The sequence below is a fragment of the Halichoerus grypus genome, chromosome 2 (assembly GCF_964656455.1).
Source record: "Halichoerus grypus chromosome 2, mHalGry1.hap1.1, whole genome shotgun sequence".
Lineage (NCBI taxonomy): Eukaryota > Metazoa > Chordata > Mammalia > Carnivora > Phocidae > Halichoerus > Halichoerus grypus.
This window is the reverse complement of record NC_135713.1, coordinates 165829222-165855280: the sequence shown is the minus strand read 5'-3', so window position 1 is coordinate 165855280 and position 26059 is coordinate 165829222. Positions and strand designations below refer to the sequence as shown.

The 26059-nt window shown below is 37.1% G+C and overlaps 1 protein-coding gene and 1 pseudogene across 1 annotated transcript in view; one reads left to right on the top strand and one right to left on the bottom strand.

Moving 5' to 3' along the window:
• The window catches only part of CPD (carboxypeptidase D), an 80217-nt gene that overhangs the window by 8462 nt on the left and 45696 nt on the right, over positions 1-26059 (top strand). Inside the window, exons 3-7 of the mRNA XM_078068101.1 lie at positions 20647-20789; positions 21333-21502; positions 22415-22764; positions 23457-23648; positions 25160-25327. Coding sequence (XP_077924227.1) covers positions 20647-20789; positions 21333-21502; positions 22415-22764; positions 23457-23648; positions 25160-25327 — 1023 coding nt within the window. The remainder of the gene's footprint in view (positions 1-20646; positions 20790-21332; positions 21503-22414; positions 22765-23456; positions 23649-25159; positions 25328-26059) is intronic.
• LOC118523487 (U2 spliceosomal RNA) lies at positions 21733-21873 on the bottom strand (annotated as a pseudogene).

The window sequence follows — 26059 nt, the reverse complement described above, 5'->3', positions numbered from 1 at the left end:
GTTTTCACTTTTTGGCTGTTGCAAGTAATGCTGCTATGAACATTGGTGTACAAATATCTGTTTAAGTCCTTGTTTTTGGGGCGCCTGGGTGGTGCAGTCGGTTGAACGGCTGACTCTTGGTTTGGGCTCAGATCATGATTTCAGGCTTGTCAGATTGACTCTGTGCTCAGTACAGTGGGCTTAGGACTCTCTCTCCCTTCCCCACTTCTCCTCCCCCCTCCATTCATGCTCTCTCTTTCTCTCTAAAATAAAGAAATCTTAAAAAAATAAAATCCTTGTTTTCATATCTTTTGGATATGTACTCAGGAGTGGCATTGTTGGATCATATGGTAATTTTCTATTTAGCTTTAAAGAACCACCAAATTGTTTACCCCAGTGGCTGTACCATTTTACATTCCCACCAGTAATACATAAGGGTTCTCATTTTCCACAGAATATTATTTTTAAAAGAGTCATTAAGTAGGTTTGTTTACCTTTTCTTTTTAAATGTTATATAAACAGCTGTTGTGCTTTTTAAACTTTTGATGTCCTTTTAATAATAACTTTTTTGATTTTATGCAGCCTTAGACTATTTAATTAAGACTAAGCAGAAGGAAGAAGTTAATTCATGGAAATGTCATCTGTATAAACTTGTTCTCCTGTTAGAATCTGCCGATGGTGAAATGCCTTAGCTCTTCCTTACTTTTTTACTGGCAGTTAATTACATTATAAAGTGTCTTATGACATTTCTTTTAATGTGCCTTTATTTACATCTTTGAATTATTCTTTGACTTTATGTGTCAAGCACTGTTTACCCAAAATGAGTCCTAAGTTTGAGGACTTGATACTTTTGAGAATTTTTTGATTCCCCTATAGCTTCTACCAATATTTCTTGTATGTAACAAACATCCACAAGAGGTTTAAAATAATTAGAAGCCATTTCTGCCCATAACAACTAGAGGTGATTTGAAAATCATTTATTTTCTTTTGTAGATAAGGGACATACTTTGATGTTTAATCCCATTTCAGTCTTCAGCAAACATATTTAATAAAACCTGACTTCATGAACTAATGGTTTTGTGATGTAGTCAAGTTGCTTCATTAATTGGAGATATTATTTAAGATAATGAGTTAAAAATAATTTACTTTTTTTGGAGAAAATTGTAAACAGAAAGTAATTTTTTGACGATTAAAGAAGGTAAATCTATGTTATACTATTAAAAAAATAGGGTGCTGCCTTCACAGTAAGTAAGATTATTTGGTTAAACCAGATACCAGATTTTTTGATTCTTCAAACATCTGAAGAAGCTACATTTTGCTGCTGCCATTATTATTGTTTTTATGAACATCAACTTTTCTCCTTTTCTAGCTGGATGGTCAGACATTTTCTGTTATTTCTACAACTAGCTTATATCTCTTCCTGCCCCAGCAATATTGAGCAGTTTTAAGAGTTTCAACAGGGCAGATTCACTTTGTTTATCTTATGTAGGACTGCAGTGAGTAACATATTGTGAAACCTTGTGACTAGGCATGTACTCAGACCCGGATGTCCTGGAGTAATTTGATGCTTTGTGTGATGTATTTACAAATTCTAGCTCAAAGTAGTATATACTTTTAGAGCTAAAAGTGAATATATTGATCTATTCCAACCCTTTTGCTTTATAGGAAATCAGGACCCCAGAGAGGAAATAACTTGTACAATATCATTTATTCCTTTAGCAAATATTTACTGAGCCTCTGCCACATCCCGTATACTGGGTTAGGTGATGGGAGCAAAAACGGTGGGAGCAAAATAGGAACGATTCCTGCTCTCAAGGATCAGACAGTGTATTAGAAGTATGGGATATGGAGTGATCTGGCCCCACCATGTTCATGTTGGTTACCAGGGTTGACTCAGCATATCTAGCTGCCTATGTGGGTGGGCCTTGCTTCTCTCAACATGTTTCTCAAACCTGCAGGATCCCTCTCGGGAATGACTCTCCTAATAAGGCCTCTGAATGAATAGTCATGCTCTGCTACTAAAGCCTCCTTATTGTGAGAGCCTAAGCTGAACTTATTCATGGAGCAGGCCTTCTTCTTTTTTAACCACAATGTACTGATTTGTATGCCTTTTGTCTACCATTCTTTTTTTCTTTCTTCACAGTTAAGGAGACATAATAATCATCTGATGGTTTAATATGTTTACTCCAAAGCAAATTTAATGAAACTGAGTGGTAGTTTTAGGTCAACTTTTAAGAATTGCCTTCTTTTAACTTACAAAATACTAAAAAGGGCAAGTAACCCCACGCCACCTATAATTGAAATTATATGATCAAAAGTCACAATTTGATATAATTTTTAGAAGCTTACTTAGGCAGAATGCTGTTATATTTTTTTCTTGCAGATAGAAGAACTCTGGAAGGCAGTGTAGTAGAGTGCCTAAGGGCAGAGCTTTGGAATCCTGCTGCCTTGAGTTTGAATCCCCGCTCTGCTGTTGACTAGACGCATGTGTGTGGGTGTGTGTGTGAGAGAGAGAGAGACAGAGACAGAGACAGAGAGGGAGAAAGAGAAGCTTGGGCAAGTGAAGTAATTTCTCTGGAACTCATTTCCCACATATAGAAAAGGAAGACAAATACTATCTACCTCATAGGATTGTGAGGCCCAGGTGAGAATGGATGTCAAGCACTTAGCCTAGCAGCTGACACCATGGCCACTTATCTGGTGGAATTTAAACTTGAGGAGGGGTGTGCCCGGGTGTCTCAGTTGTTAGTTGTCTGCCTTCTGCTCAGGTCATGATCCTGGGGTCCTGGGATCGAGCCCCACATTGGGCTCCCTGCTTAGCGGGAAGCCTGCTTCTCCCTCTCCCACTCCCCCTGCTTGTGTTCCTTCTCTTGCTGTGTCTCTCTCTGTCAAATAAATAAATAAAATCTTAAAAAAAAAAAAAAACTTCGGGAGGGCAAGAACTTGATTTATTCATTTTTCAGTTTTCTGTTTCTAGCATATAGAACTGTGCCTGGTCTATAGAAGGTAAACAATAAGCCTTTTTTGAATTTTGAATAAATGAATTGTTGCCATCTGAGAAATGAGTACATAGTTATTTAAAATCTTAGATGATCTTTAGACAAGATAATCTTACAAAAATTTATAAAAATATTCCTCCTAATTTTATTCACACTCTGAGAAAATAAGTTGTCTTACTGATAGATCTAAGATCAGTATTTTTCAAACTTTTTTTTTTTAAAGATTTATTTATTTATTTGAGAGAGAGAGAGAGCATGAGTGGGAGGGGCAAAGGGGGAGAGAGAGAGAGAGAATCCGAAGCAGACTTCACGCTTGGAGCATGGAGCCCCACAAGGGGATTGATCTCACCACCCCGAGATTACCACTTTAGCGGAAACCAAGAGTTGGACGCTTAACCAACTGTGCCATCCAGGCGTCCTGAAACTTCTTTTTTTTTATTGTAATCTACAATGTAAAATACCTTTCAGTCATTTAAATACATTTCGTATTTGTGTGTACATAAAACCGAAACAATTTCATGAAATAGTACTTTGTGATGTATTCTGGTATTTTTTTTTCTAGGCTCTACTAGTTCATTAAACAAAAAATGCTTATCTGAACCTACTTATATATCTCACAGTCCACTAATGGGTCATGACCTACAGTTTATTTATTTATTTTTTTAGATTTTATTTATTTGACAAAGAGAGACACAGCGAGAGAGGAAACACAAGCAGGGGGAGAGGGAGAAGCAGGCTTCCGGCAGAGCAGGGAGCCCCATGTGGGGCTCGATCCCAGGACCCCGAGATCATGAACTGAGCTGAAGGCAGATGCTTAACGACTGAGCCACCCAGGTGCCCCATGACCCACAGTTTAAAAGTACAGTTTTTGTTCACTATTGGTAAAATTGATTTATTTTCAAATTCTAAGTAAGAACAAAACACCTTATAAATTGTGTGTAGTAACTTACTATTTAGGCTTTTTATTTTGTCCTGTCTTGTTACGTCAGCCATTTCCAGTGAGGACTGAGCCATATGTATGTATCTGAGATGACCTACTTTTAGATTGTTTTCCTTGTATGAATGAGTACTGAGATAAGAAACTGGTCAGAAATATTGTCAGGCCTGTGTGTTGTTCATGTGAGTCTATGTGTCTCTAATTAGTTAGGTCAGCTGCCATAGGCTTAAACTTATATCTTTTTAAACCACTGCTAACTTGGGGCTGAGTCTTTTCAAACTGGTAATTATGAATTTTTTTTCTCCTCTGGAAGAAGAAAATTTTCTGTGAATTTATCAAACTTTCTTCCTTCTCCTTTTATACTTTATTTGAACCTTTTTCCCCTTCTCCTTTTATGGGCAAAGAGTTATGAAATGTGACCAGATAGCATATAATGTAACTAATTCAGTTTTTTTGTGAGAATAAACTTCTTTGATCACGTGGGCAGATATTCTCTGCATAAAGTGGAGGTCAGACTGAGCAGCACTAATGTGCTCTAAATATATTGAGGTGTATTTGGCTTGAGGTAGATTGTTGCCAGAAAGGGAAAAGCATGGGGAAAATAATTACCAAATTGTTTTGAACAGCATGAAAGGTTATATTTGGTCCAAGAATGAACTGAAAAGCTTATTCTTGAGGGGCATATTCTGTGTCATTGAATAGGGCATTATGGTGAGGACATGGAGAAAAAGGAGCCCTGGTACAGAGTTGGTGGGAATACAAGCTGGTGCAGCCATTGTTGACAACAGTATGGAGGTTCCTCAGAATATTAAAAATAGAAATACCATATGATCCAATAATTCCACTATTGGGTATTTACCCAAAGAAAATAAAAACACTAATTTGGAAAGATACATGATATGCATCCCTATGTTTATTGCAGTATTATTTACAAAAGCCAAGAGATGGAAGTAACCTAAGTATCCATCAATAGACAAATGGATAAGGAAGATGTGATGTGTATACACACACACACACGTATATACACATATATACGTATACACACACACAAATATGTGTGTATATGTATGCACACAATGGAATATTACACAGCGTTAAAAGGGATGCAGTTGTGTCATTTGAGACAACATGGATGGAGGGTATTGTACTCAGTGAAATAAGTCAGACTGAGAAAGACAAATAGCATATGATTTCACCCATAAGTAGAATCTAAGCAAACGAATGAATGAATAAAAAAATAAATAGCTGAATCAAACCTATAAGTACAGAGAACAAACTGATGTTTGCCAGAGGGGAGGGGGTGGAGGCTTGGGCAAAGTCGGTGAAGGGGAGTGGGCGATACAGGCTTCCAGTTATGGAATGAGGAAGTCAAGGGAGTAAAATACGCAGCATGAGGACTGCAGTCAATGATATCATAATAGTGATGTGTTGGGATAGGTGGCAGCTACACTTGCAGTGAACATGGCATAGTGTATGAACTTGATGAATCACTGTGTTGTACACCTGAAGCTAAGGTAACATTGTGTATTAACTATACTCAAATAAATAAAAAGCAAACAAATGCAGGGTATTATGGATTAATCATATGATGCCAGAAAATTGTAATCTATTTAAAACAAACAATCAAATGGACAGTGCAGAACTGAAAAAAATGCAATATCTGAAATTAAGAATAGACAAATCCATAAATACAGTAGGAGATTTTAAACACATCTCAGTATTTGGTAGATCACAAAGACAAAAATATCAGTAAGGACACAGTAGATTTAAATAACATAAATAAACCAACCTGACTAATGAACATATACAGAATATTGTCCTCGTATCTAATTTTCCTGCAGTCTTTAGTAATTTGAAGTAGAGAGGAAAGTATACTTATGGAAGATGTGTCTGGTTTTATTAGTGTTTGTATTACTTTGTTTTTAAAATTATATATTACAAGCAAAGTAGCAAACCTACAGAAACCTAAAGCATTCTTATACCTTTGCTTGTTTCACATTTTAATGGGATCAAGTCTAAACTTAATAGCATGACACTAAAGGTCGCAGAGTCTGACTCAACCCTACATTTCTGGTCTTCTCTCCTACTTCTCCCCTGTCATTAAACTACTTGTCCTTTCCCCAAAACGTGAACCTTGGGCTATTTTCTGGGATGCTTTTCTCCAGTTCCACGTAGTGGAAGCTCTAGGGTCACTGTCACTGTCTTACCTTCCTAGAGCTTTTTTTTTTTTTAAAGATTTTATTTATTTATTTGACCGAGAGAGACACAGCAAGAGAGGGAACACAAGCAGGGGGAGTGGGAGAGGGAGAAGCAGGCTTCCCACGGAGCAGGGAGCCCGATGCGGGGCTCGATCCCAGGACCCTGGGATCATGATGAGCCGAAGGCAGATGCTTAACGACTGAGCCACCCAGGCGCCCTCCTAGAGCTTTTTTTGATACCATCAATATGATGCTTGTCCAGTTAAGTTGTTCATAGTTTTTTGTGTTTCCTGCTAGAGTGTGAATTATTTGATCATAAGGACAGTGTGGTACTATTCATTTGGAGTTATCTTTATACAAAATGTATTGGCAGGGAAAGAGTGCTAGAGGAAGAGAGACTAGGGAGGTGTTTACAGTTCTTTGGAGCAAGGTTTTTTTTTTTTTTTTTGGAGATAAGGGCTTTATCTAGAGGGATGCTGTGGGAATAAAGAGGGAGTATGAGATATAAGAAATTGTGCAAAAAGAACTGCAGGATTGATCATCCATTAGATGGTAGAACAGAGTATCAAAAAGAGGACCCAAAGGTATAACTTGGAGATTTTGAGCCTGGAAAAGTGATTGAACCTGGGAAAACTAATTGGAGGAGTATGTGTGTGTGTTCGTGTTCTCTTCAGGTGATAGAGGAGTGAAGATCGGGGATGGTACTTGATGCACTAGTTACAAGTACCCAGTGGGCAGTTGGGAAATAGGCTCTGAAAATTGGGAGAGAAGTCAGGATGATAAAGAGATTTAGCAGTTTTGAGATGTGGAAAGCGTATGGCAGCGTATATGATTTTGAAAATTGAATTGATACTGTGTCCTGGCATAATTTAATTGCTTAGAGCTGGAGCCAGAAATTCAATTAGAATATATATGTATAATAGAATGCATAGGGTGCCTGGGTGACTCAGTCGGTTAAGCGTCCACCTTCGTCTCGGGTCGTGATCCCAGGGTCCTGGGATCGAGCCCCGCATCGGGCTCCCTGCTCAGCGGGGAGCCTGCTTCTCGTTCTCCTGCTCCCTCTGCTTGTGCGCGCACGTGCTCTCTCTCTCTCCCTCTGATAAATAAATAAATAAATAAATAAATAAATAAATAAATAAATAAAATCTTTTAAAAAAATAGAGTACATATATAAATGAACAGATGGGTGGGGTTTGGGTTTTTTTTTTTTTAACCTCTAAAGTGAATGTACTCCTGGCATTTTGCACCGGGATGTTTTCTTTAAGGAATGCTGGAAGTTCAGATATTAATTCTCGGTCCATAGTTCATGTTTAAGAATACTATTGATAATCAAATGTGCATTAGTAAAGTGCTTTGGTCTTATGTGATCTTGTATATTAAGGAGGTGCTTGGACCTCTTCCTTTTTTTCTCTCTGTTTTAATCTGAGTGCTGCCTAATTTGAAAGGAAAGCAAAAGGTAAAACGGTTCTCAAACAGAGTATTTGCTTCTACTCGAGTCATGAGTTTGCTTTAGTAAACTAAAATATAGCCTTTAGGAGCAGCGAAGTTGTATATTTTGTAATGTGATAGACTTACATGAAGGTTGAGAACCAACCATTAATCACTACTTTAGGCTTTGGTACCTTAAATCTTCAGATCTGAGGTCTAGATATTAGATGTGCTTTTTTTTCTTTTCTTTTTTCTTTTTTCTGTTTAACTCAGGTGGTAGAGAATGGGAAAGTACTTTAAAAAAAGGAAAATGCAGTTCAAAGAGCTGTGTGAGAGATCATGTTGACCAACTTAAACAAAACTGAAAATAGATGCAGGACTGTGTAATTTAGTTTAACTTTGTAGAACCATATCATTAGCAAATATATATTCAGTGGGAGTGGTAAAGGAAATAGATAAAGTTGCTGAGAATACAAAGACCAAGTTCAGTTAAGATTTGCTCAAAGTAAACTTGAATTTAAAGACCTGGAATATGGGGAATTTTTTTCAAGGGCAACCTCGGTTTTTTTCTATTCATTTGACCCAGATGTCCCACTTAAAATTTTTTATGAGCACTATGCTCATTAGCTTTTAAAAATATCTCAGGGAGGGCGCCTGGGTGGCTCAGTTGGTTAAGCGACTGCCTTCGGCTCAGGTCATGATCCTGGAGTCCCTGGATCGAGTCCCGCATCGGGCTCCCTGCTCGGCAGGGAGTCTGCTTCTGCCTCTGACCCTCCCCCCTCTCATGTGTTCTCTCTCATTCTCTCTCTCTCAAATAAATAAATAAAATCTTTAAAAAAAATAAAAATATCTCAGGGAGTACAAAATTATCACTTAAAACTCACTTATTATCTATAAATAAATTGTTCACAAATGTCAAAATTGTGAGAACTTCTCACTATTCCCTGTAGTTTTTTTTTTTTTTAAGATTTTATTTATTTATTTGTCAGAGGGAGAGAGAAAGAGCACAAGCAGGGGGAGTGGCAGACAGAGGGAGAAGCAGGCTCCCTGCTGAGCGAGGAGCCCCATGTGGGACTCAGTCCCAGGACTCTGGGATCATGACCTGAGCCGAAGGCAGACACTTAACCAACTGAGCCACCCAGATGTCCCTGAAGTAGTTTTGTTTTTGTTTTTGTTTTTTAAAGATTTACTTATCTGTCAGACAGAGAGAGCACACACAAGCAGGGGGAGTGGCAGGCAGAGGGAGAAGCGGGCTCCCTACTGAGCAAGGTGGGGACTCGATCCCAGAACCCTGGGATCATGACCTGAGCTGAAGGCAGACACTTAACAGACTGAACCACCCAGGAGTCCCTCCTTTGAAGTAGTTTTATTAAAGAAATAGCAGTAAGCTCCAAATTTGAATCTACAGTGGAAATTGCCTATCTATATTCCTATACTCCAAAATGTTTTTCCTATAAAATTTCCTAATATGTTGCGATTTTTTTCTGTAAAAAATTTATAGGGTTCTTATATAATATAGTTTGATACTTTATAGTTTGGCCTACTAAGGCAAGTTAAAATAAACTTGGTATGTTTAATTCTTAATACTGAAACATTGATTTTTTTTTTTTCTATTGAGTTTCTGCTTGAGACGTAAGAGTGAGTCATTCATTAGTTCTCTGTTTTTGAATGAAGGGTTCCTCTCCTCCCCTGACAAAGCTAGATCTCTATAGTGAAAACAGTAATAGGGACTGGTTCCATGATAAGGATGAATTGAGTGTCCTGAAGCATATGAAAATTTGTTGTTAGACAAGTGAAGGAGTTTAATGGGTATGAGTAGATCCTTTTATCAGAAGATTTAGCCACCCGTAACAATTACTGTTGATCACAATTTGTTGTACTACTGGACAGATTCCTAATGGTTACATTTTTAGTCTTGTTTTTTGATGCTGCTAAAGGAATGAAAGCATTATAGGTTTCATAGTACATTGCATTCAGTTTTTTCTGAACAAAGAAAACTTTGGATTGGTAGGTAGCATTTTTTTTTTAAGTTTTTTTTAGTTTAATCTCTACAACATGGGGCTCGAACTTACGACCCGAGATCAAGAGTTGTACACTTTTCTGACTGAGCCAGCCAGACACCCAGGTAGGTAGGTTTAAAAGCAAAATTTATACCATTTTTCTTTCTTTGTCAATTCTCCTTGTGAGTAGAGGAAATAATCTAAATCAGTGGTTTTCAAACTGAGGTATGTGTGCGGAGAAGGAAGAGACCTGTTTCGATAACTTTAAGGAAATAAATTTCCAGATCTTCCATACCTACTCTTTCCTAAAATTGGTTGGCCTGAGAGAGATGCTTACTGCGGGGGTTCGATCACATGTCCTCTTTGCCCACTTGACTGAAGATAGGCATAGTTTTCTACCCACCCGAAGCTCACTATGGTATGTTGACTCAGTTTTACAAAATTCCAGGGCACCAAAACAAAAGGGACAATTTTACTTTAACAGTATCATAAAATCATCACACCAAACTTCTCATTAAAAGGTATTTTTGGGGCACCTGGGTGGCTCAGTCAGTTGAGCTACGGACTCTTGATTTCGGCTCAGGTCATGATCTCAGGGTCATGAGATTAAGCCCCACATTGGCTCTGCATTCAGCGGGGTGTCTGCTTGGGATTCTCTCTCCTTCTCTCTCTGCCCCTCCCCCCCATAATAAATAAATAAATCTTTTTTAAAAAACATATTTTCAGGGGCGCCTGGTGGCTCAGTCTTTAAGCGTCTGGCTTCAGCTCAGGTCATGATCCCAGGGTCCTGGGATCAAGTCCCGCGTCAGGTTCACTGCTCACTGGGGAGTCTGCTTCTCCCTCTGCTTCTGCCCTCCCCCCCTGCTTGTGCTCTCTCTCTTATGCTCTCTCTCTCAAATAAATAAATAAAATCTTTAAAATAAATAAATATATTTTCAGTAACTATTACCTGTTTATTAAAATTTATAATTTTGCCTTTCTGATAAATTTTATGCCAGTAGTTATTGTAATAATTCAATCTAAAAGACAAAAATTAGTACTTAGGGCATTAGAAATTGAAAATTAAGGAAAATTTAAGTATGTATACATACATATTATAGTTTGAAGTGTTACAGGATGATCAGTGTAAGACTTTGGACCATATAAGTATATCACGTTCAAGTAACAATCTGTGGATGAAGCGGAATAGAAATATTAAGTTCAAGTAGAAAAAGGGAAGATATAAAATTCCTATTGTTAAAGAAGAGTATATGTTCACACAAGTTTTAAATAGATGATTCCAGGAATTAAATCTATATTTTTATTTATTTGGGTACATCTAAAATAATAATGTAAGAGTTTTATTTAAAAGTATAAAAATTATACCATCCAGGAAATTACACTGTTTGCAACTATTTAAACTTAAATGAAAACTTTTAGATACCAACTTAAAAATATGTAAAGCACTGCATAATTTTTCAAAAATTATTTTAGTATGAATAAACAAGTTTGAAGGTCATTGGCTTAGATAGCCCCCTGAGAGACTAATGGATAATAGAGGCTTGCTTATTTATGATTGTTAATAAGTCAGATAAATAACAGATCCTTTTATACTATTAATAAAGTGCTTTATTGCTTTGAGGCATGCCTGTAATGAATGTTCCACTCCCCAAATTTAAATTTTCTTTAATTGGATAAAGATACTGTTCTGAGGTCTGATATTTAATCCTTTAGTCTGTTTTGAGCCACATGACATCACCTTAAAAAAAGCAAACATATTAACTGAATCTGGAAGTAGCTCAGCTGCCAGTAACATCAGGCTTATCTACAGATTAATGGCTGTTCTGTTACAGGGAACTGTAGCTTTGTATAGGTAGGTTTTTTTGTTACTGAGGAAAAGTTCAAGACAACAAGATCTAAACCAGCTGCCTAGTTAAGATTACTCATTGACGGGCACCTGGGTGGCTCAGTCGGTTAAACGGCTGCCTTCGGCTCAGGTCATGATCCCGGGGTCCTGGGATCGAGTCCCGCATCGGGCTCCTTGCTCAGCGGAGAGCCTGCTTCTCCCCTGCCTGCCGTTCCCCCTGCCCCCTGCTTGTGCTTGCTCTCTGTCTCTCTCTCTTGCTCTCTCTGTGTCAAATAAATAAATAAATAAATAAAATCTTTAAAAAAAAAAAGATTACTCATTGACATTTAGTATTGGTAAAATAAATGTTAAGTTTAATACAGATAACAAATAATGCCTATTTGTAGCACCTCGCAAAAGAAAATTCTTAAGTTATTCATAACTCAGTTAATATCTTCATTTGCTTCTAGGTTTTTTTAGATGATTTAAAAAAAATAATTTCTTTTTTTTTTTTTTAAGATTTTATTTATTTGCGAGAGAGAGAATGAGAGACAGAGAGCATGAGAGGGAGGAGGGTCAGAGGGAGAAGCAGACTCCCTGCCGAGCAGGGAGCCCGATGTGGGACTCGATCCCAGGACTCCAGGATCATGACCTGAGCCGAAGGCAGTCGCTTAACCAACTGAGCCACCCAGGCGCCCGTAAAAAAAATAATTTCTAAAGTGAAACTTGAAGCTGGTGAATAAAAACTTTCTGATATTCTAGAGTTAGGATAGCTTTTTTATATTTTTTTTGTATTGCAATTAAAAGTTTAGTTTGCTACTATTCACATTGGTGGGTTCCTATGAGTTTAGAAATGTAGATTAGGTAGATACCACAACTCATAAGTTGCTTTCTGAGAATAGTTTATTATTATAGACTCAGAGGAAATTTGCTTTACTTTTTTGAGATTTCATTAAGAAAAGGATATTCTGTATATAGCTTTCTATTACTGATTTCTGTGTAATTCCATCATGTCAAAGAATATACCTTATATGATTTCAGTTCTTGTACATTTGTTCAGTTTGTTTTACAACCCAGCATATTGTCTGTCTTGATGAGTGTTCCATTTGTACTTGGAAAGAGTTGTGTATGCTGCTCTTGTTGGGTGGGATGTGCTATAAATGTCATTTAGATCTAGTTGATGGTAGACTTGAATTGTAATGTTTTCTTGGTCAATTGACCCTTTTATCATTATGTAATATCCCTCTTTAACCCTGGTACTTCCTTGTTCTCGAGTCTACTTTAGCTGATACTACTATAGCCCCTCCAATTTTGTTTTGTGTTCGCATAGTATATCTTTTTCTCTTCTTTTACTGTTAACTTACCTATACCATCATATTTAAAGGGAGTTTCTTGGGGCGCCTGGGTGGCTCAGTCGGTTAAGCATCTGCCTTCCGCTCGGGTCATGATCCCGGGGTCCTGGGATCAAGCCCCTCATTAGGCTCCCTGCTCAATGGAGAGCCTGCTTCTCCCTCTCCCTCTGCCTGCTGCTCTGCCTACTTGTGCTCTCTCTTTCTCTCTAAATAAAATCTTAAAAAAATTAAAGTGAGTTTCTTATAGACAGCATGTAATATGCAATAGTATGAATGAATCTCAGAAGCATTGTGCTGAGTGAAAGTAGCCTCATACAAAAGGCTTTACATTACATGATTTCATTTATATGACATTCTGGGAAAGCAAAAATATAGGCAATGGAATTAGATTAGTGGTTGCCCAGAGCCTGGGAGCTGGGGGAAAGGAACTTCCTGGGATGACACAAATGTTCTGTATCTTGATTGTGGTGGGGCTTATATGAATGTACACATTATACTATATACTTAAAAGGGGTGACTTTTACAGTATATAAACTATGACTCAATAAAACCGCATGTTGGTTAGAGAGATTGTCAGAATTGTTTTGAATCAGTTAACTCATACTTGAGTATAGGGGAACTGAGAAACTCTGTATGTTTCAAAGAAGAATAAAGTTTAAAGTATCATGCAAAAAGATATATCTTTATATGCTGTTTTATAACCTTTTTTGTTATTATATGGTAAATATCATGCCCATAAATGTGTGTCCACAATACCTTAAATAGTTGCACAGTAGCCCATTTTATATAATTATAAACTGATCCCCCATTTTTGGATAGTCAGGTTGTTTCCAGTTTTATTCTCCTTCAATTTAAACACTATAGTCCTTATCTTTGTAGCTATTATCTTGGAATAAATTCCTGGAAAAGAAATTTCTCTGTTAAGGTCATGCCAAAGATTTTATACCCATAATTATTAAATTATTACCCAGGAGTGTTCTATACTCCCTTATTTTATGTTTTTTTCCTTAGTCCCTTTTTAAAATTTTTAAGGTAGTTTTTTGATCAACAAATATTTTACAGTTGTTACTAGTTAAATCTATCATTTTTTTCCTTTTATGCTTTCATACTACTTTGCTGTCAAACTTAGAAAGGTTCTCCTCAAAAAAAAAAAAAAAAAAGAAAAAGAAAAAGAAAGAAAAAGAAAGATTCTCCTCATCCTGAGAGTACAAAAATATTTATGTTGGCTTCCAGTTTTGCTTACGGTTTCATTTTTACATCAAATTCCATATGGATTTAAGAGTTTATTTGGTATGAATGAGGTAAAGCTCACCTGTATTTTTTGTCGCATAGTTAACCAGTTGTTCATGTAACAATTACTGACTAATTCATTCCCCCTTGGTCTTAAATGTGTCTTTAATCATATTGCAAATGCTTTTATTTCTGTGCTTTCTACTTTGTTCTATTGGTCTGTTTATTTTGATATTAATTGCTCTGCTTTAGTAAGTAGAGTTTTAAGACATTTTAATATGTGGCAATGCAAGTCCCTGTTGTCATTCTTATTTTTTAATGTTTTCTTGGGTATTCTCACCCATTTGTTTTTCCAAATTCTAGATCATTCTGTCCAGTTCCAATAAAAATCTGTTTTTCTGAGTAGTATTTGTAAATTAATTTCAGGGAAATTTAATATTTTTATAAGCCTCCTATCTAGAGGCATGAAATCTATATCCCTCAGTAAAATTTAATAATGTTAATTTATATTAGGCATTTTATTACATTTAATCCTATATGTGTTATAGGTTTTGTTGCTGAGATCTTTTTTTCTGTTATGTTTTCTGATTATTGCTGAAATATGGGGAAGGAATTAGTTTTTGTATTTTTTTTTTTTTTTAATTTCATTTATTTATTTGACAGAGAGAGACACAGCTAGAGAGGGAACACAAGCAGGGGGAGTGGGAGAGGGAGAAGCAGGCTTCCTGCGGAGCAGGGAGCCCGATACGGGGCTCGATCCCAGGACCCTGAGATCATGATCCAGGCCAAAGGCAGCCGCCTAACAACTGAGCCACCCAGGCGCCCCGTATTGTTTTTCTGTAGTGTAGTCATCCTTTTATTTCCAATATTTACATGGTTTTCTGTTAAATAGGGTCTTATCAAAGGAAAATTTGGGGACTGTATGTCAAGATTTAATGAATATTTTGTATTTCCACTAGATTCTATGCTGTGAAGCTATAATTAACTCCACAAAGATGTGTTACAGTTAGGTACACTATTCACTGTAATATTTCCTCAAATCTATAGGACCTACAAAAAGAGTTTTGTCTCCATGAATCTGACTTTCAGTTTTAGATTGTTTCTAAAGTTATATGATAAAAAAAAAGTCGCTACAGTGAGTGATCTGTGGGACTAGAGGCCACTGAATGTGATTTCTTCTCTTAAAGTCTTATTTTCAAAGACTTCTTCCTCTCTACCCCCATCCTGGGAATATATTTCTATGTGTCATTGATTGGCACTGGCTAGTTACAGTACTATTAAAGTTAAGTCTAAAAAGTGAATTAGATAATATTCCAAAATATTACTGTAAACTTGGTCTTCTTGTTGCTCTTAGCTAGTGTTTCTTAAATTGCTACTGAAGTAAGACAATTAAGGGACAGACAAAAGAATGCCAGGACTCAAGCCTGGTGATTATAGTGTTGTAAGTAGTCTCCTTCACTGCCTTCTGGCATAATTAAAGTATGAGTTGGCCATGTTTGCAATTTAACACAGCTATTAAGTTTTACATATGCAAAAAAACATATTAGCTCATACTTGCATTGCTCTGAAATTATTATTTTTATGTGTTCTGTATTTTGCTTCCTAACCAAGACTCTAGACTATGAATGAAGGTATGTCTCTTATTTATAAATCCCTATAATCTTAGTATAATGTCTTAAACACAATGACCATTATACTATGACTAATACAGTAGTAAAAATTGGAAAAGACTAATAAATATTATATATGATGAACAGTATGTGTGTGTCCACATGTGTACATACAAGTGAGAGTTAACCAAAGATGATCATAGATGCCAGACCCAAAGTGAGTACCAAGATGCTGGACAATAAGAGAAAGCCAAAAGATGGATACCTTGCCTTCTAAGAAGAATGTTAAGACCAAGTTACTGGGCTTGTGGTGGTTATAAACATGCATGTATTCTGGGAAGACAAAGTCTTTGACATCTCTATATAGATGTTCAGTGGGCATCTCAAATTTAATACATTCAAAACAGAAATCTTAATTACCTACTTAGTTTCATTCTTTCAACAGATATTTACTGAAGGACTACTGTGTGCCAGATACTGTTCTGGTGCTTGGACTATCCATCAGTGGGTATAACAAATATCTCTGCCCCTGTGTTGCTTATAATCTAGCAGAGAGAAATAGGCAGTAAATAATAAACTTAGTAGGTAAATTGTTAAGTACTGTAGAAAAAAGAAAAAGTACAAAAGGGTGAGTGGAATTGTGAGTGTTGGTGGGATGGGCTTGAGGATAATGGTGGGGAGAAGCAAGTAGCAACTTTAAGTGGGGAAGTCAAGTTGAAATTGGAGCAAAGAGCTGGAGGTGAGGGAATTAGTCAAGCAGGGATATCTGGGAGAAGGGCATATGAGGCAAAGGAGTAGCTAGAGCAAAGATCCAAAGTCAGGAGGTACCCAGTGTATCCAGTGAACTGCAGGGAGGTCATGTGGCAGATGCAGAGCCAGTGATGGAGAGAGTATGAAAGAAGGTTAAAGGGGGGAGGGAAATGGTAGAAGACAAATCACGTAGGGCCTTAGGCCACTCTAAAGACTTTGGCTTTTAGTCTGAGTGAAAAAGAGAGTCATCATACAGAAGAGTAACATCTGACTTACATTTTAACAGAATTAATCTGGCATCTCTGTTGAGAAAAGAATATAGAAGGGCAAGGGCAGGTACAGGGAGAACTGTTAAGAGTGATTGAAGAGGGGCGCCTGGGTGGCTCAGTTGGTTAAGCAACTGCCTTCGGCTCAGGTCATGATCCTGGAGTCCCGGGATCGAGTCCCGCATCGGGCTCCCTGCTCGGCAGGGAGTCTGCTTCTCCCTCTGACCCTCCTCCCTCTCATGCTTTCTGTCTCTCATTCTCTCTCTCTCAAATAAATAAATAAAATCTTAAAAAAAAAAAAAAAAAAAAGAGTGATTGAAGAAATCCAGGCAGAGAAAGATGGTGGCTTGTACGAGGGCAGCGGCCATGGAGGTGAGGAGAAATCTTTGGATTCTGGATTTTGCAGTTAGAGCTACCATGATTTTCTGATGCTTTAGATTGGGATGTGACTCCAAAGGCTTTTGGCCTGAGCAGCTGTAAGGATGGAAGTGCCATCAGCCATGATAGGAGAGACTGCAGGTGGAGCAGGTTCAGAGAAGATGAAGATATGTTAAGTTTGTGATATTCAAGTAGAGATGTTGAATAGACAATTGGATGTACAAGTCTGGAGTCTGGGAAAGAGGTCTAGGCTAGAGATAGAAATTTGAGAGTTGTCAGCCTGTAGGTAATATTTAAACCACGAGACATCAAGGGAATAAGTAAGAGAAGAGGACCAAAGACAGAGCTTAGGCATGTCATAGCTTCTTCCTTTGTTCTCCTTTCAGATAGTTAATGGCACTATCTCCCTAGTTTCTCTAGCCAAAAATCTGGAAGTCATCCTTGGTTCTGTATAAACAAACCCTTTCTAAATCCAAATCTGCCTGCTTCATGTCCAATACTAACCTAGTCCAAGCCATCATTTTCTTCTAATTCTTCACTCTGCTTCACTTTTACCCCCCACCCCCAGTCATTCTCCACCCAGCAGTTAGAATGATCTTTTAAAAAGGCAATTCATGGGGCACCTGGGTGGCTCAGTTGGTTAAGTGTCCAACTTTTGATATCAGCTCAGGTCTTGATCTCAGGGTCATGAGTTCAAGCCCTGCATTGGGCTCCATGTTGGGCGTGGAGCCTACTTTTTTTTTTTTTTAAAGGCAATTCAGATCATATCACACTTTTGTTCAAAACCCTCCAATGTCCTGGGTAGCAAGGGAAGCAATCAACAGAGTAAAAAAGCAGTCTATGGAAAATATTTGTGAACCATATATCTGATAAAGGGTTAATATTTAGAATATATAAAAAACTCCTACAACTCAAAAAAAAAAAAAAAAAACCCACAAGTAATCTGATTAAAAATGGGCAAAGGACTTGACTAGACATTTCTTCAAAGAAAATATACAAATGGCCAACAAGTATATGAAAAGATACTCAATATCACTAATCACCAGTGAAAAGCAAATCATAACCTCAATGACTTATCACCTTGTACTCCTTTGGGATGGTCATTATCAAAAAACAAAACAAAACAAAATAGCAAGTGTTGGTAAGGATGTGGAGAATTTGCAACCCCTTGCCTGGTTGGTGGGAATATAAAAATAGTGCAGCTGCTATAGGAAACAGTATGGAGCTTCCTCATTAGAAATAGAATTACCATATGATTCAGCAATCCTGCTTCTAACTACATATACAAAAGAATTGAAGCAGGATCTTAAAAAGATATTTGCACACCCATGTTCACTGCAGCATTATTTACAGTTGCCAAGAGACAACCTAAATGTCCACTGACATCTGGATAAAGAAAATGTGGTACACATGTACAGTGGAATATTATTCTGCCCAAAAAAGGAAGAAACCACATCTGATAAAGGACTGTTATCTTAAATACATGAAGAACTCTTAATTAAAACTCCACAATAAAAAAAATAACCTGATTAAAAAGTGGGCCAGAGACCTTAACAGACACCTTACCAAGGAAGTTATACAGGTGGCAGGGGCGCCTGGGTGGCTCAGTCAGTTAAGCATCTGACTCCTGATTTTGGCTCAGGTCATGACCTCAGGGTTATGGGATTGAGCCCCACGTTGGGCTCTGTGCTCAGTGCAGAGTCTGCTTGTCCCTAGCCCTCTGCTCCTCCATCCACTTGATCTCTCTCTCTCTCAAATTAATAAATAAAATCTTTAAATAAAAAGAGTTATACAAGTGGCAAATAAACATGAAAAGATATGGGGAGCCTGGATGGCTCAGTCAGTTAAGCATCTGCCTTCCGTTTAGGTTGTGATCCAGGGTCCTGAATGGAGCCCTGCATTGCATCGGGCTCCCTGCTCAGCAGGGAGTCTGCTTCTCCCTGTGCCCCTCCCCCCAGTCGTGCGGGCTCTCTCTCTGTCTCAAGTAAATCAATAAAGTTTTCAAAAAAGAAAGAAAAGATGCTCCACATTGCATGTCATCAGGGAAATGCAAATTAAAGCAACAAGTTACCACTTCCCACCTACCAGAAGGGCCAAAATCCAGAACACTGACAACAAATGCTGACGAAGACATGAAGCAACAAGAACTCTCTTTCATTGGTGATAGGGGAAGGCAAAATGCTACAACCACTTCGGAAAACAGTTTGGTGGTTTCTTAAAAAACCGAACATACTCTTACTATATGATCCAGCAACTATGCTCCTTGGTATTTAGCCAAAGGAGTTGAAAACTTATGTCCACGCAAAAATCTGTATACAGATGTTTATAGTGGCTTAATTCATAATTGTCAAAACTTGGAAGCAACCAACGCATCCTTCAGTAGGTAAACAGGTAAAATAAACTGTGGTACATCCAGACAATGGCATATCATTCAGCACTAAAAAGAAAACTATCGTCATAAAAAGACATGGAGGAGCTTTAAATACCTATTACTAAATGAAAGAAACCAATCTGAAAAGGCTATATACTGTGAGATTCCAACTATCTGACATTCTGGAAAAGGCCAAGCCATATGGAAATAGTAAAAAGATTAGTGGTTGCCAAAGGTTAGGGAGGGGGAGGGGTTAATAGGTGGGGCACAATGGATTTTTAGGGCAGTGAAACTACTCTATATGATACTGTAATGGTAGAAACATGTCACTATACATTTGTCAAAACCCAGAGGATATACAATACCAAGAGTGAACCCTAATGTAATTTGTGGACTTTGGGTGGTAAGAACATGTCAATAATGTAGGTTCATCAGTTATAACAAATGCACCACTCTGGTGCAGATGTTGATAACGAGGGAGCCCATGCTTGTATAGGGACAGGGGGTAAATGTACCTTCTCAATTTTGCTATGAACCTAAAATTGCCTTAAAAAATAAAGTCTATTAAAAAAATCAAGTGACAGGAATGATAAGGTAATAAGCTTTCTACAGAATGAGTACGTGGGCTTATATGGGTGTAGAAGTGGTGAAGGTAGTCGGCTGTGGATGCTTACTCCCCTTTTTACTTCCCTCTTCCATTGAACACATTTTGAAAGGATTTGTTGTGTCTCACCTTCTCTCCCTCCCCCATTTGTGTAACTGCACCACCCTATGTTTGGCCTTTCTTTTTTCTCTTGCCACCTTCTTGAAAAGGGAAATACAGTTAGAATAGTAGGCACTTAATAATGCTTTGGCATGAACATCCTTCACAACTTTAAGATCATGTGTACCTTTCATGCTCATGCTGTCAAAAATCTTAACCTCTCTCTCTGTATCCTACTTCTCACATAAAATGGGTGAAATAATACCTACCTTATACACTTGTTGTAAAAATTAAATGTTAATACTCTCAAAGCTCGTAGGACAGGTCTGGCATATGGCAAACACCCAAATGTAGAGCTGTTATCATTATTACTGTTGTTATTAACTGATGTGTTTGTGCTCTTCATAATTGTTCATCCTATCAGTCAAATACATTTCCTTTATGTATATTCCTTTTCAGTGTATATTCCTTTAATCTTCCTTCTTAGTCTGCTCTGTAATCCAAGAGCCTTCCCCAGTTTCAAACAATGTTATGAGAAGAAAATTTATAGATGCAGAGATGGCTGATTTAATTTTTTTGGTCTTTCTGAGAGTAAACTTACTTTTTCCTTTATGTTACAGGTGGTATGCAAGATTACAATTATGTATGGGCCAACTGTTTTGAGATCACATTAGAGCTCTCTTGTTGCAAGTACCCACCTGCTTCGCAGCTTCGACAAGAATGGGAGAACAATCGTGAGTCTTTGATCACATTGATTGAAAAGGTAAAAGTAGCTGACTGGAAGGTTGGGGAATAGAAATAGCGGATGATATAAGGGAGAAATTCAGTTGCATTGGAATAACAATCCTTAACAGTTCTCTTCCTCTGGAGGGCTTTCTCTGATTGTCTTAGAACATTATAGACTGAAATAATCAGCCAAACTTGTACTGTCAGGTTCTTACAATGTCATGTGATCATATTTGCTAGAGAGCCTTTGACCACTATATGAACCATGGACATCAGTTTAATTTAAATATCAGACAGGATAATATACGATTGAATATATCAGAAATTATTACTTAATGAGAAATTATTACTTGTTGAGAAAATTAGAAGTCTGGTTTGGAGGAGAGGGAATTTCAAAAGCATATTACTAGTCTACATGTCAGACACATATGACTTAAGTTTAAGAGTCAGTATTTTTTGTCTATATTTTATTTTCGCTTGGAGCATAGGAAAATAGAGAAGCAACCTTTTTTTTTTCTTTAGCAGTTCTAGCATCAATGAAGAGAGGTTATGCAGTCTACTTTGATTCATGTTTTTTTAGGTTCACATTGGAGTTAAAGGATTTGTTAAAGATTCAGTAACGGGATCTGGTTTAGAGAACGCAACCATCTCAGTGGCTGGTATTAATCATAATATCATAACAGGCAGATTTGGTGATTTCCACAGATTACTTGTTCCTGGAACTTACAACATTACAGCTGTTTCAACTGGGTAAGAATTTAGAATCTAAAAATATCAAGCCTCTATTTATAGCTAAGACAGAAATACAGTCTAGGAAATGTTATTTACTGTATCTGGCTTTTATTTTTCCTTGTATTCTGATTTTTCCCTTTTATAGTGAAAAAATAGTATTGTGGAGTCTTTTGTGACATAGTCTAACAGTATAACTGGATATGAAGCATAATTGTAAAATTGTGAGGAAGGACAGTTTCAAACGCTTAAAAAGATGGTCAGCTGTGTAAAGCATTGCCTCAAAGCTAATTGAGTACAGAGTAGAAGAAACTCGGAGCTCTGGGAAAGACATTTTAAACTGATAAGAACAGATACTACACTTGATCTTAGCCAAAAGGCCGAGAAGCGATCTGGGAAAGACATTTTAAAAAGTTGTCTTAACATCAGCTTTCTAATATATGAAATGAGTGGTTTCTCACCTCCCCGGACTCCTTTCTGGAAGCTCAGTTTGCTAAGGATTTAATTGAAAATGTTTCATTTAATTTTGAACTTTCCTATTTACGAAAGTAGTTGGAATGTAAGTTTGAAAAGGCACAGCAAAGAATTGGACGGTTTATCCCTTCTTTGAGTATTGTAGCAATGGTTACAGTGGGTTAATGACCTCCATCTTTCATATTACTCTTTCCTTTGCATGTAATTTTTGGTAAGCATTCTAATGTGTGGAACTGAGATGAGGGTGAGAGAAATAGTTCTTTAAAGACTTAATCTGGGATTCTCTGAGATCATATCCTAAAAGTCTTGAATTTACCCATTTATCTTTATTTAGTTTGAGTTTTGATAGACCACTAAGTGTAAGAGTATGAAAAGGCTATTGTGCTTTTATAATGTTAAAGCATTGTGTGTGTGAATCTAACTCCAAGCCACCTACTTTTTCAAAAAAATTTTTTTCAGGTATATGCCACTGACAATTAATAATATAATAGTGAAAGAAGGACCAGCCACAAAGGTGAATTTTTCCCTTCGGCCAACCGTGGCTTCCGTAATCCCTGACACAACTGAGGTGGTAGTAACTGTTAGCACAGTTGCTCTGCTTAATAATCTTCCTGGAACACAATCCTTCCACCAGCCAATTCAGCCCAAGGACTTTCACCACCACCATTTCCCGGATATGGAAATCTTCTTGAGAAGGTTTGCCAATGAATATCCTAACATCACCCGGCTTTATTCATTAGGAAAATCAGTAGAGTCAAGAGAACTTTATGTAATGGAGATATCTGATAATCCAGGTGTCCATGAACCAGGTAATTAGCATGGTCTTATACAGAATTTCAGTAGTGCCTTTCAGAGCTATGTACCATATTTCTGTGTTTCATCTAGAAAAGTCACCTTAAGTATGTATAACTGAAACAAAGAAAATGTAACCAGGGGCACCTGGGTGGCTCAGTTAAGCGTCTGCCTTCGGCTCAGGTCATGATTCCAGGGTCCTGGGATCGAGCCCTGCATCTGGCTCCCTGCTCGGCGGGAAGCCTGCTTCTCCCTCTCCCACTCCCCCTGCTTGTGTTCCTGCTCTCGCTATCTCCCTCTCTGTCAAATAAATAAATAAAATCTTTAAAAGAAAAAAAGAAATGTAACCAATCTTTTGCGAGAAAAAAAGGAAATCCATTTAATAATCCATATTAGGCACAGTATTTAATATACTGCATAGATTAGATTTTTTTCTGCTAATAGTATTTTTATTTTCATATTATATGGCATGTGCATATCTGTGTGTGTGTGTGTGTGTGTGTGTGTGTGTGTGTGTATGCTTTGAGCCTCCTCATACGTATATATTGTAAGGAAGCTGCTTTATAAGATACTTTTTCCCGCTTCTTTTGCCAAAATATATCTTTTCTTAAATTTTTGGTTCAGGGTCTTACATATGTTGGGGAAAAAATAGAGTCCATGCTAAAATAAAAAGGAAAAATACTCTTCCAAGTAATTATTTTGTTTACAGGTGAACCAGAATTTAAGTACATTGGAAATATGCATGGAAATGAAGTAGTTGGACGAGAACTGCTATTGAACCTCATTGAATACCTTTGTAAGAACTTTGGAACAGACCCTGAAGTGACAGATTTAGTTCGCAGCACTAGAATTCACCTTATGCCATCCATGAATCCTGACGGGTATGAAAAGGCCCAGGAAGGTAAAGAATAGCTGTCTATTAATGCTTAACCTTTTTGATTATCATATAGCGTGATTATTTGGGAGTAGAAGAGAATTTGAACTGGTTGTTTCCTTGGAATTTATTATTTTGTTCTTATATAATTGTTCTGGCTTTCATATTCTTATAAGATTGGCTAGTTCATTCAACAGTTATGATATCAAGTTTATATTTAATGGAGTTCTCCACTTTGGTAATGGCTCTTATTTCCTAAAAAAATAATATAAGATTTTAATAAATTTTTCCATTCTAACAATAATTTTAAAGAACTTAATTATTTGATTAATAATAAATTAACAAATAACTTAATAAAATACGTTTAATTATTTTTTTTAAATTACTGTTACATAGTAATTTTGTTAAATTATTGTATTGGGAACACTATCTCATACGTGAAAACTCAAACCAAATTTCTTTTGAAGCCAGTAACTCTAAATTGACTCCCAGTTGTGCTCCCCATGCATGCATATTATAAACCTGCTGAGTTATTGAGTACCATTCCTCTGCCTCCTCTGGGCCAGCCCATCTCTCCTGGGGCAATATAGTCAGCAGGGTCCGGGGCAACTTGCTTACAGGGGCCACTTTATGCAGAACGCTAGGAATGTGAGAATCTGTTTTTTCCCAAACTGTGGTTCCTTCCAGGCAATCATACCAGTGTGTAGAGTAGGTACCACCATATGAATATGCAACCACATGACTCTCACTGACTGAACACTGAGAGAATTACCTAATGAATGACCAGGTTAATCCATTTTTTATTATTCAGTTTACTTCGCTAAGGACCTTATTCTTTGTCATCCTCACAAATCCCTCCACCTTCCTCTTTTGAGACCTTTCTGAGAGATAAAACTATTTACTACTAGTGAACCCTCCAGTAGGTTTTTCTCATTCACTTGCAAATTTTTCTCATCACTATGATTATAATAGGATTCCCACTCCTTATTAAAAAGGAGTAAATTTAAATTCAACCCTTTCTTCATCAGGTTAAACTTCCAACTATGTTCTTGACTGACTACCTTTTTGTGATTACTTTAATGTAAGCATATCACAATTTTCTTCTTTTCATTTGGTCTATTTCTTTACGATGTTTTAGTGATGTGTATATCAATACAATAGAACCTCCCTCTGATTAGTCATGTCCACTCAACATTGTGATCATGTCATTGTGTATGGATTATTGACAATTGAGCAGTACTTTTTTTTGAGCCAATACTCTAATATAATTTATACAGTTGGATTTTTTTCCCCTCAAAGTATGAACAGAGGGCAGAAATGAAAGGATAATGGTTTTACCTTTCTGTTCAAAAGATCTGGAAGAGATATACTTTTTTAATGTACAATACCAGAAAATGTGTGTTTTAATCATAATGTGATTAATCATAGTGAAGCCTGATGTGTTCACATTTACCTTTGAGTTAAGATAGCTGAAGTAGTATGTGTTGGATTAAAATGTAAATGAAACATGGCTAAAATTTAAATACTTTATCATACAGGAGATTCAGTAAGTGTAATTGGCAGAAACAACAGCAACAACTTTGACCTGAACCGAAATTTCCCAGACCAGTTCTTTCAGATCACAGATCCTACCCAACCAGAAACTATTGCTGTAATGAGCTGGATGAAGTCCTATCCGTTTGTACTGTCAGCAAACCTGCATGGAGGTAATAGCAACTTGATATTCCAGTAATTATTTCTTGTTGAGAGCATTTGAAAATCCTGGGGGAATGTTATCTGTTTATAGTCTTAGGCTATCTTAAAACGGGTATCCTATTATCGCTTTTACAGCAGACAGTTATAAAGATCTTTTCTCATTGCTTTTTAAGCCAATTTCCTGGCTATTTTCCCCCCTTCCTCTCCCACTCTTCCCCTCCCCTATACTCCCTCCCCACTTTCTTCTCCCTCCCTCCCTCCTCCCTATCTCTCTCTCCCCTTGTCCCTCTCTCCCTCCTCTCCCACCCCCCACACTTAGTTCTTCAAGTGTTTTATATTTATCCTTCACATGTGTTTTATATTTATCCCTCTCACTGGGAATTTGGTAACATACTCTTTGTCATTCAGAAAAATTAAACACTAACAAACTGGAAATCTTTAGTCCTATTCTTCCCTAAGATTTAATACTCTTTTATGTAGGTTTATAAGACATTCTCTTATTTTTTTCCTTACTATGAATTTAACTGCAGCACAATGGCCTCATTCTCTTGTGGTGTTTGGGTTTATATACCTTCATATAATTCAGCAGGAGGTCAAGATTAAAAATCATCACAATGTCCAACTAAGGCTATATGACTAAGAGTGAAGTGTAAATACCAAAGAGAACTGAAAAGATATGTCTACATTGTAAACTTGTACATGAATATTCGTAGTAGCATTATTCATAATAACCTAAAAGTATA